The sequence below is a fragment of the Pithys albifrons genome, chromosome 3 (genome assembly GCF_047495875.1).
Source record: "Pithys albifrons albifrons isolate INPA30051 chromosome 3, PitAlb_v1, whole genome shotgun sequence".
NCBI lineage: Eukaryota > Metazoa > Chordata > Aves > Passeriformes > Thamnophilidae > Pithys > Pithys albifrons.
Window position 1 is genome coordinate 51073473 of NC_092460.1, and position 14760 is coordinate 51088232.

The 14760-nt window shown below is 47.7% G+C and overlaps 1 protein-coding gene across 10 annotated transcripts in view; it reads left to right on the top strand.

Annotated features, from left to right (window-relative positions):
* LOC139670320 (coiled-coil domain-containing protein 134-like) overlaps positions 1 to 14760 on the top strand; it is a 46615-nt gene that overhangs the window by 25590 nt on the left and 6265 nt on the right. Inside the window, exons 22-31 of one of the 10 annotated variants that reach the window (XM_071551868.1) lie at positions 1279 to 1383; positions 3020 to 3130; positions 3704 to 3885; positions 6193 to 6274; positions 6709 to 6914; positions 7635 to 7716; positions 9682 to 9788; positions 10596 to 10727; positions 11080 to 11189; positions 12306 to 12527. In XM_071551868.1, the coding sequence (XP_071407969.1) occupies positions 1279 to 1383; positions 3020 to 3130; positions 3704 to 3885; positions 6193 to 6274; positions 6709 to 6914; positions 7635 to 7716; positions 9682 to 9788; positions 10596 to 10727; positions 11080 to 11189; positions 12306 to 12351 (1163 nt within the window). In that variant the 3' untranslated portion in view covers positions 12352 to 12527. Of the gene's footprint in view, positions 1 to 1278; positions 1384 to 3019; positions 3131 to 3703; positions 3886 to 6192; positions 6275 to 6708; positions 6915 to 7477; positions 7717 to 9681; positions 10728 to 11079; positions 11190 to 12305; positions 12528 to 12555; positions 12640 to 13031; positions 13119 to 13256; positions 13284 to 14547; positions 14613 to 14760 lie in introns of those variants that run through there. The other 9 variants (XM_071551867.1, XM_071551878.1, XM_071551869.1 and 6 more) reach the window with 9 other exon arrangements.

The window sequence follows — 14760 nt, forward strand, 5'->3', positions numbered from 1 at the left end:
GGTTTTGTCTGACCTCCAGCCAAGTCAGTAGGCTGGAGAAGAGGGAGGGGTTGAAAGGTTAAGGCTACAAGATTAGAGATAAAGAAGACAATGTTGGCATCTGGTAGATCTTACCTGGTTTGGAATCATGTACATTTGGACTTGTAGTGTCTCTCTGCTGCTGATCTATGGATGCCACGGAGGGAGATTGTCCATTTCCTACTGCAGGAGTCACACCTATTTCTCCAAAACACTGGTGATGAATATAGGCCACTGGGCTAGAGGAGCTCTTCTGCTGCCACTAATAACCTCAGCTTCTCTTCAAACTGCATTTTGAGCTTGTTTACTCAGTTCCTGGCAGGCTCATCCAGGAAGTCAAACACCAAATGTACTCTGGAGACAGACTTCCTTGTCTCCCAGCACACAGGCAGCATTCTGTGAGGTCTGGGGTAGTTAAGTCCAGGGGATTTGCATCCATATCCAAAGAGTAGCCTGCTCTTACACAAGAAGATGGGCCTACAGTAGGACACCATTGAGAATATATTAACATTAAAGACACCTGTAAATGTTTCCTCCTCCAAACTGAAAACTCACAAGCTTTTCTGACAGCATTTTCTGGAGGTGATAGTTCCTTGCTGTAGCTGTGGCTGTATGGAATATAAAATCTTTGTCTGTTTATAGCACTGAAAAAGAGTTAATAATAGAGAGGGAGTTGCCCTGGGGAGTTGGTGGTTCTCCTTACATACAGACCTGCTCTGTGGGGCTCTCACTTCTGCAGTCTCTGCTCTTCTCTGTGGCTTGGGATGGATGGCATTTTTCTGGTCTCATAGGATGAAGAAGAACAAATGCTCTCAAAGCTAGGCAGCTGTCAAAGCATGGGCTGCCAGTGATGGTCAGGTAGATGGGAAGAGGGCAGTCTAGAAAGGACTAATGGTTTCTAGCTTATTAGCAGTATCAATCTGAAAGTGTGACAGCCATGCTCCCTACATGGTTCACAGTGGGTGTGCACAGCCCTAGCCTCCTTTTTCCCCTTCTTTTCTAGTTGTTCCTAGAATGATGTTGGCAGGATCCAGGTGTAACTCAGGCCGAGCCACAGTGGCAGAAAGGGTGCCTGATCCAGAGGGAACTGTAGAGATGAGAATGAAGCTGGAGCTCTGTGTGTGTGTGTGTAAAGGGCCAATACTTCCTCCCCTAACTCATCCTCATTCCTGAGCCAGAAAATTAGCAATTCCTGGCACACTTGTAAGGTACAACAGTTTAGAGTTAACTGAAAACCTAAGCTGTCTGTGCCCTTCGTAGCTAACAGGAACCTGCCTGTTTTGCTGAGCCTCCTTTTCCTGGTGCAAATGCAGAGCAAGGGCATGAGGGAGCTGGACAGCACAGACTTCAAGCTACTTCACCAGGGTGAGTATATGCATCCACCTTCTCCCAGGGATGTGTTTGCTAATTGTTTCATAAGATGACTAGGGGCTGGCTCTTCATCCTTTTTGGGATGTACCTTGCATTATTATTGTGGCTGCTTTGTGATACTTTCATAGCCAGAGCGTTGTGAAGAGCCCTGGTTACTAGTTCAGTCAACAAAACTCAGGTTCTTTTCCTTTTACAAATACATTTGTTGTCTGAAATCTCACAAGGAGGCCAGACTCTTCCCCTGACCATGACATGATTTCAGGGTCAGTGACTGTTGTTGATTTGGCACATGACAGTATGGCTGATGTGCTTCCTGAATCATCCTTCCCTGTCCACGCTTGCTGTAACACTCTTGTGGGGTTCAGGTCAGTTATGTTCTGTTAATCAGCCATCAGGAAACAACAGCATATTGAAACTGGGATTTCCTTGGAGTGTGAATCCAGAGTATATGGTTCCCTACCAACTGCAGAGCTTGCCCACTCCACCCCAAAGACACAGAAGAGCAGGCTGTGTTTGTGTACCATAATGTGACCTGCTGTCTTTTCTGATGATCGTTGCTTGGGGACTTCTTACTTGGCTATTGGAGGTTCATGCAGGCTGTGAAAAAAATAGATACTAGGAGGAAATTCAGCTGATCCGTCCTCTCATCTCTTCCCTGCTCTGACAAACTGATCTCTTCGGCAGACTTTGAAAGACTGTCCCCTTCAATTTGAAAAGTTTCATATCTTGAGACTGCCTGTATTGCCCTCGTAAGGAAGCAGTGTTTCTCAGACACTCATTAGCCAAGGGAACTGGGAGGTGTGGAACGGCCATGTTCTCTTTATACTAGCCTTTTTAGCTGCTGTGATTTCAGAGCCCAGTTCAGATGCTGCCAGGACTCACAAGCTCCCTTTGCTCTTGCTTTCTGCTCTGTATTTTGCAGCACAACCCTCTCCCTGCACCAAACACCCCTTTTATTCCCTACTTGGCTCCTCAGTCTATGTTCTTCAGGGGTGAGTGTGTATGACACTGTCCTCTGATGAGGTCTACATGAAGCCAGGTCATAGATGGAAGAGGGTGTGTTAGTGTGTGTGTTTTGAGAATTGCTAATTCAGACTGTAATCTCTTCAAAAGATCTCCTGACAGTTTTTTTGAGCCTTGCAGTCCTGGATTTCCCTCCCTAACTCTTATAAACATTGTTCCTAAATGTTTGGTATTTACAACAAAGTGACACTTTACTCCTAGTGTAAGCGGTGTTGGTGAGAGTGGAGGAGCACAACTCTCCAAGCCATTCCCCAGTCTGGTCACCATGAGAGACAATCACATGTCTGTTTATGCTTGTTCTAGTACTAGGATCAGACTCACAATGGAAACAGATAACTTAAAGTCCATTGCTCTTGGATTCATTACTGCCCAATGTGATTTATGTCCTTTAATATACCCTTTTCTATTCCCCTCTCTCTGTTATCATCCTCCACTGCATGGCCCAGTCTAATGCAAACACTGTAGGGCAGTTGCCTGTTGCTTTGTCTGTGCCATGCTCTGTTTTCACTACTTGTCTGAATTCTCTCCCCACTAACTGACTTCTTTCTTGTGCTGGAGGTGCTCTCTTAAGTTGGTATCCTTGTTATGTGTGTTCCTTTGTTTCCAGTCAGTAATCTCTGTGGGAAATGCAGGCCAAGGGACACTGGCCTCCTGCAGCCATCTTTGAATTTTCTGTACTGGAGCCTTCATCAGACAACACCTTGTAGTCAACAGAGAGGTGAGGCAAGACTGTATTGACTGCTAAATTAATCTCAGTGAGGTTAGCCATCAGAGATTGTATTCTAACTGTCCCAGCAGGTAAGGTGGATGTTTCCCCATCCAGATGCAGCATTATAATTAAAAAACACCATTTTGTATTTGTGATGAGGTTTTTTGGGTTGAGTGTTTTGGTTTGGTTTGGTTTTGCTGCCTTTGATGATTCAGGAATTGGCTGCTGAAAGCCAAAACCACTGTATTTTTTTGTTCCAAAAACACAGTAGTGGGACTTTGATGCCTAGTTTGAAATATCCTGGTATTGTCATAGTTCAAAAAATTAGACAATAATAGAGAACAGCTCTAACCGACCTTCCTGCTGTGTTAGCTGAAGGCTGGTCGTTTTATTAGCTGGCTCAGCAGTTGCTGGTGCTGTGGGAGACGAATACCAGCATAGCTGGGCAGCCTTACTCTGACGTGCTGTGGCAGCTGCGGCTGCCTCACTGCAGCAGGGGTATGCTCTGCACTTCCCTTCTGCTTGTCAAGCTGGTTTAACCTGTACCGTCTCATCACCTCTGCTTATGTTTCTCCCATGCAGCAGTGGCTGTGCTGCTCTCCAATGTGTCCCTGCTAGAACTCCTGCAGAAGGTTTTGGAATGCACGTGGTTGCAGTCTTCTCCATCTGGACCTGCTTACCTGTCATCTGAGGATGCCTTGCTGTGCTCTGGGTGGCTGTTGGTTGCATCCCTTTTGCTTTATCAGCATCGCTACAACACTGAGGTTAGAACCACTCTAGAGTTCAGAGTCAGCACATGGCTAAAACTTAAAATAAATAAATATAAAATATCTTCATTAGCAGAGGAAAGTGCTTTGCTTTGGCCTGGAGTCTGACTGCCGTGATTTTGTTGTTGTCCACAAGTAATTTCCTGCTGCACTTCTCCAGCAGGACTGCAAGCTAGCTTATTGCTGAAGGCTGAGACAGGAATTGACAAAGAGTTAGAGAAGGGCACAAATCCTGGGGGGTGAAATTGCATACACAGCCCTCCTGATCCAAAACACTGTCCTCTTCAGGACAGAGCAAAATGTATTTTAAGGCCTTTCTTAAGGGAAGGCTGGAGGTGGAAGACACAGCTCCCATGTTGTAAACTGTTTTTTTGATACTAAAATGATCAATAGTGAAACAGTCACAATCCAAACCTATTTTCAGTAAGTGTTCAATATTAGCAAGCTCTTATGAATGTAGGCAGCTGTCATTGTATTTGACGCTTTGTAGTCCAGCAAGAGAACTAACTTGGAGTTGTCAGCTAATAATGGAATTACAACTCTGAGGGAGGCACTTTGCAGTGTCAACACAAGGGAAGATGTTTCCTGTGGAAGTAACTACCCAAGCCTCTGTTGATATGGAGTTAAATAGCACATCTCTGAGTTGTTTAGTCTGCTCTTGCAGTTATGCTCAGCAAAATATGTTCTGTGGGAATCAGTGCACCTATGCACAGATGACATGAGTGCATCTGCCCACAGAGGCAAATGTTGGATTTCTAATGCTGAGGGAAGACATTTTCAAAATGGCCAACCCAGATGAAGTCTAAACTCATTACTTCATGCGTGTGCTGCCTCTGCTTAGGTCTCACAGCATGGGACTTTTATGGACTGTCAGCTGTGTGGAGAGCAAGACCTGCCTGTCCCTGCTCCACTAGCTGCTGAGCACGATTTACCTTCTCAGTTTCCAAGGCAGGGCTGTGTCTGGGTGGTCAGTGTTGTGCCAGTCCCAAAAGGGATTCTAGTGTCAAATGTTGAGCTTCTTCTGGTATTGATCCTCTCAGCTTGTATTGATCCTTGAAGTGCAATCATTTACTGCTTACAAAGCTGTTGCTTGTCTGTATCAATACCTTACTGTGTTGATGTGCTACAATATAGAGTCCTTTTTGCACCAGAGATGAGGAAAGGAACTATGGATACAGTTGGCAAATGGAAGTGGTTTAAAGATGCTTCAGTGTTTCTAAGTGTCAGTGTATCTGTCTTCTGCTGAGGAGGAAGAAATGGAGGAGTCACTTCTCTAGCTGCTTTCTGCTGTGCAGTATAGCTGGAGCTGCACTAAACATCCTGGAGACCCTTGTAAAGCTAATGATGGGCTGCCTCCCTGAGCCTGCAGTTTTTAGAGGGGAACAATGGCTCCAAGAAATGGCCACGTTCATCTCAGGCTGATGTTAATAGTGAGAACTTATCTGGTCATAGCCAGCTTGCATCTTAACTATGTAAGTGGTACTGGCTTTCGCAGAAGCCTGAGGATAAACAAGGCTCATGGATGGTGGGCTATTAAAGGCTTTGGCTTGTCAGTTCTTAGACGACTAACCACTGCCCCCATGTTGCAGCAGCTACTTCTAGCTCTCCTGTTGAGGGAGTGAACCCTGTGGTCTTTATATGCCTGCCTTCCCATACCAACTCTCTGCCTTACTGAAGAGTTTGAACCTTTCTAGGGCTCTCTCTGAGGCTTCATGACCTCTATGCTGGATGGTGGCTCTGTGAGGGAAACTGCATATTGCAGACTGCCCTCTCAGGCTGACCTTTCCTGTTTCCCCTAGTTCCCAAGTCCCTAACCTGCTCTACACCTGTCACCCATGCCATAGTTCCCATCCCTGTGCTCTGTGCAGGCTTCCCAGCTCCAGCATGCAGGAACAGCTTCTTGCCACTGCTGGCTTCTGGCTGCATGGCTTGTCAGTCTTCCTGACTGGCTGTGTGGCTAAGGCAGAGCTGTGTTTGGTGATGGCTGTTCCTGCTGCTCCGTGTGCTTGGCAGTCTGACAGCCACATGCCAGAAGGCCTGCAAGTAGTAGTGAGAGTGAGAAAGACAAACGAATTACACTGTGGTTTAGAAGCTGTTCAGGGCTGGCAGCCGGTGGTGAATGAAACTTGAGGGCCCAACGATGTAACTCTCCCTTCTGGGTTGGTCTCCTGAAATCCTGTTGCTGTTCCCTTGTTTTTCAATGGTCATCACGAGGTAACATCTAATGACTGCAAGTATGTATGGGAGCTTTTTATCTGGTCCAAACTAACACCCTTTTTTCTCTTCTGTTTAATTCTCCTCTAGGTTCACCAGACACTCTCTCTAGACCTAAAAGAAGTCCTCAATGCAGTCATCTTCAGGAATAAGAAGCCAATCCTGCTCTTAGGTATTTTGCATCTGTTACAGGGATTTGGCTAGTACCATGCTACAAGCAACCAAGGAGAACTGGTGCCTGTAGAATGGGATGGTAGAGGGAATCTGGAATCTTTGGTCCATTTGGCTTTGTAAGTGTGTAACTGGTGGTGAAAAGGGGCAAAAGGGAACTGTCTGGAGTTCTGCTGTGTTTGTACAATTCCTCCTTAGAGATTGGTAGCGACATCTGGAACTGAGTGTGAACTGTAACAGGGTCTCAAGGAAGGAGATGAACGAGGGAACTCATATTGCCATTCCTGTCTGCAGCTGTCAGCAGCTGCCAGACAACTCTGGTGGGCTCTTAAATTTTTTCTTCTCACCCTATCTCATGCTAATGCACAGGCACCAACACACAGGCCAGGGCAGAGAAAAACACTGACACACACTAATAAGCATCTCCCTGTCTAGTGAGCATCATGCAGTTCCTGAGAGCTGCCCTACGACAGAACTTCTCATCCTCTCTGCTGGTGATGGTTGGCCAAAACACAGAACAAGGTGCTACTCAACCACAGCCATCATCACTGCAGGATGCTGCCTTGCACCCCCTTGCCACACAGCAGGTCTTCTCGCTTGTTGTCAGTCTGCAGAACCTTTTGGTGCATGTCCAGTTGCAGGTATATAAAATATGACTTTTGGAACAACCCTAGTGTTGGGGTTCAAGCAGGAATTTTAACCCAAGGAGAAACCACCCTGTTACAGAATCAAAGGGGCTGCCTGGGTTTTTTTGCCTTCTCTCTGCATTTCCCATCCCTTTCAGACATGTGATGAGGAGGAGGGAAAATGCTCTTGCTGCAGCATAGTGCAGTGAGAAAGAAGGTAAATCAAGCTATGCGGTGCTCCCTGTTGCTGAACTGGGTAGCTGAAATTCCGTGTACTAACGGCGATCTCTGTTTTCCCATCTCCGACTTTGCAGGGATGCCACATCCATAGGGACAGATGTGGGAAAAGTGTAACAAAGCCCAGTCCCTCCCCCATGCCCCTGGCAAGGTGGGCATCAGCATACATTTAACTTGCTCAAGTGATGCTGGGCTCCTGAGGTAGTACATCAGTTTACATTTAACTCTCTTAAGCAATGTTGGGCTCCTATCTTTATTCTTTGGAGGCTGTTACTTAATATACTTTTAGTCTCAGAATAAGTAGCCCTGTGCCTTTGTCTGGCTCCTTGATGTGACAGATAATTTGCAGTACATTGCATCCCGTGAAGGAGATGAAAGGTGTTATTTTCCTGTGCTGAATAATCTTCAGATCCTGCCACTTTATGAATTTTCCTCTCACAATATCTGTTGACTGGTTTTTTGGTTTTTTTTTCTTTCCTTTTTTTCTTGGTATTCCAGAAAGACTTGCTTCTCTCTCAGGCCGTGGTTGCCTGCCTGGAAACCCTAGTGGAATACCTGTATGTGAAGAACCAGGATGTTGGTAAAGTCTTCCCTGCTCTTTCTTCTTCTTCTGGTTTTCCTCCTGCAGTGATTTTGAGCTCTTTGATCTCTATCCATTAGCGCTCTAGAGCAGATGCTTAATGAGTTTATGCCCAGTAAGAGAAATTATTTGTATGTCTAAACTTAATCATGTGCTTTGTGGGGTGAAATCACAGTGCCTGGCTCCGCTGCAGGCATGGGCCCTCACTCTGACTCTGGACACCAAGGTGCTTTCCAGAAGGTAAAATGTCATTGTCCACTCTTGTAAGAGTAAAAGGTTTGGGAATGGAAGGAGTATAAGAATAGTCTTTGACTTCCAGGCCAATTGTATCAAACCTTTTAGACCATAAATATAGATGGGGGAAGGGATCTGAGCATGGTTTGTCTTACAAAAGGGTAGTGTTTGTCACAGTTTGGCCCTGAGGGAAGGGAGAACAGGGTACTCGGCAACCTTAGGGAATGGAAGATGAAAATTCTAGATTTTGTGGGGTGAATGCTTTGGTTTCCAGAGTCCATGTCAGACCTAATGCATACTATGTTTGCAATATAAGATGACGGTGTTGTACAGTTGAGAGGGAAGAATAGACCCTTCTGCTTATGGTCAGCCTGGAGTCATGAAATGCAGGTGCTGGCTCTGTTCTTAAACCAGAAAGTTCTCTGTACCTTGACCTGCTCACTTCAGTGATTTAAACACTAAGAGAGAAGGGGATGGAGTGTATGAACACCAGACAAGAGGGACACTGATGGGAGAGACGAAGCAGTTGGATGAAGATGTAATACTGCAGATGAATGACAGCCAGTAGCTGAAGGGAGGCTATTAAAAGGCTGGGTTAGGAAAAAAAAGAAGAGGCATGTTATGGGTGGGCTCTGCTGACTTGGGATTAAGCTAATGAAATGCTGCTTCAGCAACAGCTGAACCTGTCACTTTGGCTGCTATGGTGCTGAAGTTCACAACAGGACTCTTTTTATTCAAGCAGAATGAGGGTCATAGCTGTGTTTGGCTGGAAAGAGTGTCCTGAACTGTGCCTCTAGGACTCAATTCATCTAAGGCTTTTTTAAGCCCTCACTCAGTCCAGAATTTTTTCCAGATGTGCAGAGCAAGCTCAGTGCTGGTACTTTCTCATTTCTAAAAGATAGCCTCAAAAGTATTTTACATTATTTTTAGTGTTGTTTTGCTATAGGAAAAATTCTTGTAGTGGCAATAGGGAGATTATGTGACTGTCAGTGGAAAAGAGACCTTTCTAACACTCTGGTGAGTTGTCATGGTATAACAAGTTATATCAGCTGGCCTCTTGTAGTTGTCCATTCCACACTCCTAACCAGCAATAAATACAAGGTAATAGCATTCTAATTTTAGCATTCAGTGAGAGACCTCTTGCCATCGCAGACTTAGGAGCCTTACCTCATATATGTTTATCATGTATGTTCCTAAGTAAGAACATTTTCTCTACTGACTGTTTGCATTGCTGCCATCAGCCTGGCTGGTCCCCATAGTATGCTGTCTCATGCAGATCCAAGTTCAGTTTGTGCAGTTTCTCTTATAGGGCTTTCTTCATTCCCCAGAGGGTATTCTGCAGCTAAATAAAAACTGAGGTCAGGAGAATTGTCCTCATATTGAAACCAGAGGGTATTATTTTTAAAACCCCTGGCTAAAGATATTGCCTTACTATTTTATGACATACACCCCAGGAGAGGGTTTCTCTTCCTGCACCAGCACAAAGATGGACAGAATGTATTTTCTACTTTGAAAAGCTGTTAAGCTTTTGTCCTTTTGACTAAACTTGCCCTAAGAGTGACAGATTAAAAAGCAAGTAAAACCAGAGGAAAATATCCCCTTAGTGTTTCACAGCATGGGGTCCAGAAGAGAAAACTTGGGGTCAGTATTGAAGACTGTCCTTAGCTGGGTTCAGCCTGTCACTTGGGCCATTTTACAGCTGTCTTTCATTGGCTTTTCCTTCTCTCCCAGCTCTACATGTTGTTTCACAGCCGTGGCACCAATTCCTGCTCTTCACACTACTCAATGGGGGCCAGAAGTCCCTTCTGCAGCCAGAAGTTCTCAGGCTGATGACTTTGGTGAGCAGGAGAAGGGCAGGCTGTTCTCCATTTTTCCGTGTGTTGGTACAATGTATGTGGGCCAGTTATTGAAACTTAACCTGCTACACACACACAACCAAATACAGCTGTGGCTTTGTCTGGCACTATATCCGTACCCTATATTAACAATGATACTTTCAAGTGAACTTCCCTTACACACCCTGCAGAAACTGACTGCTGTTAGTGAGTACGTCCTGTTCTTCTGGTGTTTGTAGCATTTATTTATAGCATCTAGGACCCCTGGGGAGGAGAGGGGAAACCTGCAGAGAACATGCAACTGCTGTTACGAGTCAAGGAGCAAGCTGACAGCTTGTCTCCCTGTCTTCGACCTTACAGAGCTGACTTTTCAGGGCAGGGAGTTAGCACAATATACTACCCTGCTGTATGTGGGGCCTGTGGGCCAGAGGGGGAGTGTGATCTTAGCCAGCAGAAATACTGGAGATAAAGCCTGCATGGCATGAGAGGAAAGGGATATTAATGTGAACCTTCCCCCTTGAAATACAAGATGGATCTGTGAGTATTTACTGGTTTATTTCAGTTTTAAAAGGTTACCTGATTTATTTTAGTTCCTTCCCTACCTAAACGAAAATAAGTCTGGCTATAAATCCGAGCACTGTCAACACAGTTACTTGCACTGGTTCTGTTAGAAGTGGTATAAAAATCAGGCCTGTGGTTAGGGTGCTGCAGCATCCCATTACACAGAAGAGGTCTTTGCAGGCGATGAGTCATTCTTGCAGTCTGTGGGTCTTTCACTATTTAATGCCTCTATTTTTTCCTTTGTTCAAGTTTGTGAGATATCAGAGCAGCAATATTATTTCTCAAAAAGAAATTAGCCAGATTCTTCAGGAGGCAGCAGAAGCCAACTTAGCAAAGCTGCCTGAGGCCACATCTTGTGCTCTTCATCTCTTCCTTTGTCAGGTAAGGGAGCAGTGACTGCCTAGGAAAATGGGAAGAGAATCCCTAGGCATTTGCTTTAGCCTTTGATGGGGAACCATAAACTTCCTTTTGAGGAGGCTATAGTAAGATGAAGAAGAATCCTGCAGCTGCTACCTTGGCCTACTGCCCTGAAGGGTATACAGTGAAATCAGAAAGGGAGTGATGCCAGCCACTGCTTAAACTGTGTCTCCAGATTGGGCAGCCCCTTGATTACACCCCGGATCAAAGTTTGAAAATTTCATTGCTCTGTGTGGAGATAATGGAGGGAGTATGAAGTAACAAACCCAACAGTTTTTTGTTGGTCTGGAAATCATTCTTTCTTCTGACTGCCCAGATTCAGAGCAGTCATTTCCAGGTGGAGCCAGTGCAGTCAGGGACCATTCAAACCTTACTGGATCGCCTGCTGAGACAGAAGTCCACATGTGTAAAACATCAGGACATTGTGTATCCTTTGCTGGGCAGATGGCTTTGATAGGTGATATGAGCAGTAAGTGTAACAGAGGTGGAAGGGATACTTAATCTGCTATTCCTTCTCTTGTTCCAGTTGAAGGGAGACAAAATTGAAAAACTCTTGAGTAGTTGCTACACTTGACTAACTTTGGGATGAAAGACTTCATCATCTCCTAATCTGAGCAGATGTTTGGGAAATGCACAGACATTTAGGATGAAAGACAGACCTCTCTGCATTCATCTCTAAGGCAGAGGTGGTCTGATGAAAGAGGAGAGGCCGGTGGAGTCTGACTTCAAAGCAGTAATGATCCCTGTATTGATTTCCCTGGAGGATGAGCAATGAGTTAACCTCTGTCTGCATGCCAGATAGAGCCAGTATGTCCATGAAGTAGTGCAAACCCAAAGATGACTCAGGCACTTTCAAAGTGCAGGGGGAATTGGGGACCCAGGGAGTGGAGTTATGAAATTTTATTCTGCTTGGCCTTAGAGTCCCCCACTGAGAACTGAATCCTCCTCTTCTCTGGGGATGGAGGCGGGGTCACTCCCAGATTCCTTGTGGAGAAAGAGGGAGCCCGATGCAATATTTGGTTATTTCTCAAACTTTTTTTTTGCCTTCCTGTTTTTGTCACACTGCATTGCCTCATGCATATAAATAACAGTGATGGAAGTGGCCATAGCAGTGATTTCCTGTTAGTGTGGAGACTTTCTTCACTGTGGGGCTCTGTCATCAGCCATGTGCAGGGTGCACAGTGGGTGAGGTGTTTGTTCTGTTAGGAATAGCTTGCCCTTGTGCTTACCCCTAATGTGGTACTACTGCTCTGTTGTGGGGACACTGAGAGGAGAAGTTGTCCTGGTGGAAACCATCCAGATAGTCATGAACACGGGACACAAAATCCCCTGGTCAAAATGAAGCTTTGACAACAGTTTTGTTGGGAAAGGTTTACCTATGCTGATGTTTCTCACAGATGTTGGAAGTAGGTTCTATGGCTTGGGGAGGGCTGGTTTTGTAAGGAAAACCTCCTGTGAGTGATGTCACGTGGAAATTCCCATAGCACGATGGAGTTTCAGCCATGCCCTTCCTTCAGTTTCCACTCATGATGTCAATGACAGATGTCTGGGAAGTGTGGCAGTGTCCCTCTCACACATTGGAGATTGAAATGAGAAGAGATGGTGCACAGAGCAGAGGAAAAAGGAAAGAATGAAGCAGAAGCCCCCATCCTGCCATTTATTCCCAGCGAGTAGTTGAGAAAAGAAGATAAGACAAAGGAAGTAATTTGTTGCTCATTTTGAGAAAAAGGTTTATTGAAACTCATTTATAAAGTTCTGTTACTGAAACGACTCAGTTTCCTTTTCTATGCAGGGTGAGGCTTGGTTGGTGCCCTTCAGCTATCAAACTACAGACCTGCGTGGGGAAACGACGGCGTACAGGGATGCCATGGAAGAGGTGCTCTGCTTCCCCGCCTTGGCTCATGGCTCTGCGGGATGGCGCCTTTGCTCAGGGCTGGCAGGGGCGGTGGGGCTCAGCCAGGACCCCGGGGGAGGCAGCTACGCCGCGTGTGCCAAGGAACTGGGGACACTCTCACAAGTGGTCCCTTCGACTGCAGCTACTTTGACTGCCGCCCCCGCTGTCCTGTTGCCTTCACGCCCTCTAAGTGCCCCATTCCCGTCGGCTCTCTGATTAACGGGGTTCCCTCCCTCTCGAAGCCGGGAGAAACTCTCCCACAACGAGAGCAGCCCCGGGGGCCCCTCGTAGCGCCGGAGCCCGAGCAGCGCCGCCGGTCCGGGGCCGGGGCCGGGGCCGGGGAGGGGCGAGGGTTCAGGAAGTGACACGACGGGGCGGAGCGGGGAGGCGGTGGCGGCGGCACCGGCACCGGCATGGCAGCGTGGCGGGCGTGACCGCCGGCCTCGGCTCCCGGCCCGCAGGTGAGGGGACCGGCCGCGCCACCCGAAGGGGCAGCCTGCGGGGCAGCGGGGAGCCTGCCCCGCCCCAGGAGGCACGGCGGGGCTGCCCAGCCGCGGCAGGGCAGGAGGGAAGGGCGGGAGCAGCCCGGGGATCGCTCGGGAGATAATGCGGGACGAGAGTGACCGGTGAGCGGGGCGGGCAGTGCGTCCCCGGGGCACTTCCCTGGACCCTGGGCTAAAGGGCTGTGCCCGACGGGCGCTGCCTGCCACCGCCGCCTGCTCGCCCTGCCCCGCGCTGGAGCGGCGGGAGGAGCGGCCCGCCGCAGACCCCGGGAGGGAGCTGCCGTCCCGTCCCGAGGGGTCGCATCCTCCTGTGTGCCGCCTGCTGCGTCCACTTGACACGGCTCCGGCTGGGTTTCCCGCAGCGCGGCCGCGGTACTCACGGGTACTAATCCTGTTTCCACTCCACTGTCGCTGTGTGATTGCCCTTACTTTCGGTGGTTCTTGCGGGAGAAGCCCCGTATCTGTGCCCGCGGCCACCCGAGCACTTCGAGGTGGTGCTGACCCCCTCCAGCAGGACGGGAGGCACGGGGGTGGGCTGGGATGGACCCATTCCTGCTGGAAATCACAGCACCTCTCTGGCTTCTGTCGGGGCTGCCAAACTCTCTGACACGTGAGCTCTGGGCTTGGTGGTTGGGGAGGTTTGGAGACAAGCAGGTGTAAATGACTGGTGGTGTTTCAACTGAAGCAGCTGGTCCTGTATGCCCCAAGTAGAAATGTCCAAGCAGAAGTCTGAGCAGCAGCGTTTCACTCCAAAGCTTTGGTTCAGCTGTGACAAGAGATTAATCCTCACCTGGTTGTTGGAAAAGCGGCTTGGGAATGGATTCGTGGGGCGGGGAGTTTTCATTCCTTCTTTTGCCACAGCATGCTCCTGGCACTGGCAGGCTGATGATGCTTTTCCCCCTGCAGTTCCAGTGCCCTGCAGAGAGGAGGTGGGGGGTCCTGCGAAAGTTCCTCCTGGGAACCAAAGCATGGCAGCATGGCTCTGCCTTGCAAGCTCATTAAGTGAATAAATCTCAGGGATGCTTGGTTCAGATGGGATTCCTGCAGGAAAATTTATAAAGTCATTAAAACATTTTAATGGAAAGTACTAACCATCTATAACGCAGCATCTGTTGTCATGTCTTTGGAAAAACACATCTAAATTAAATTAAGAGGATAGGAGACAGTGAGACAGACTGGTGGGCTTTCTGCTGAAACAACCAGCTGGCCAGGGCTTTGAGGGAATATTGGTGGAAACCCCTTCCCATCTGTAGCATCAGGCCAGGCCTTGGCTCCCTGGACTGCTCTGGGAGCATCAGTCAGAGCTGTCTTTGGCAGGAATCAGCTTAGGGTGGAGCAGGGAGGGAAGGAAGGAGCAGCTCTGTGATGCTTCCATCTCATCCCTCAGCAGGTGTGAAGACGCACGAGAGAGTTTGTGGGCAAAGCATGGAGGAACATCTGCAAGGAGCTTTGGCATGTCTGCGCTTACACAATCCAGCTGGGAGAGGAGGGAATGTCCTCTGCTGTTAAAATGGGGTGAAATGGACAGGGCAGTGAAGGGAAATAAATTTGAGGTGGTCCCACATGGCATCAGCAGCCTCACATTTCCTGTGGGTGAGGG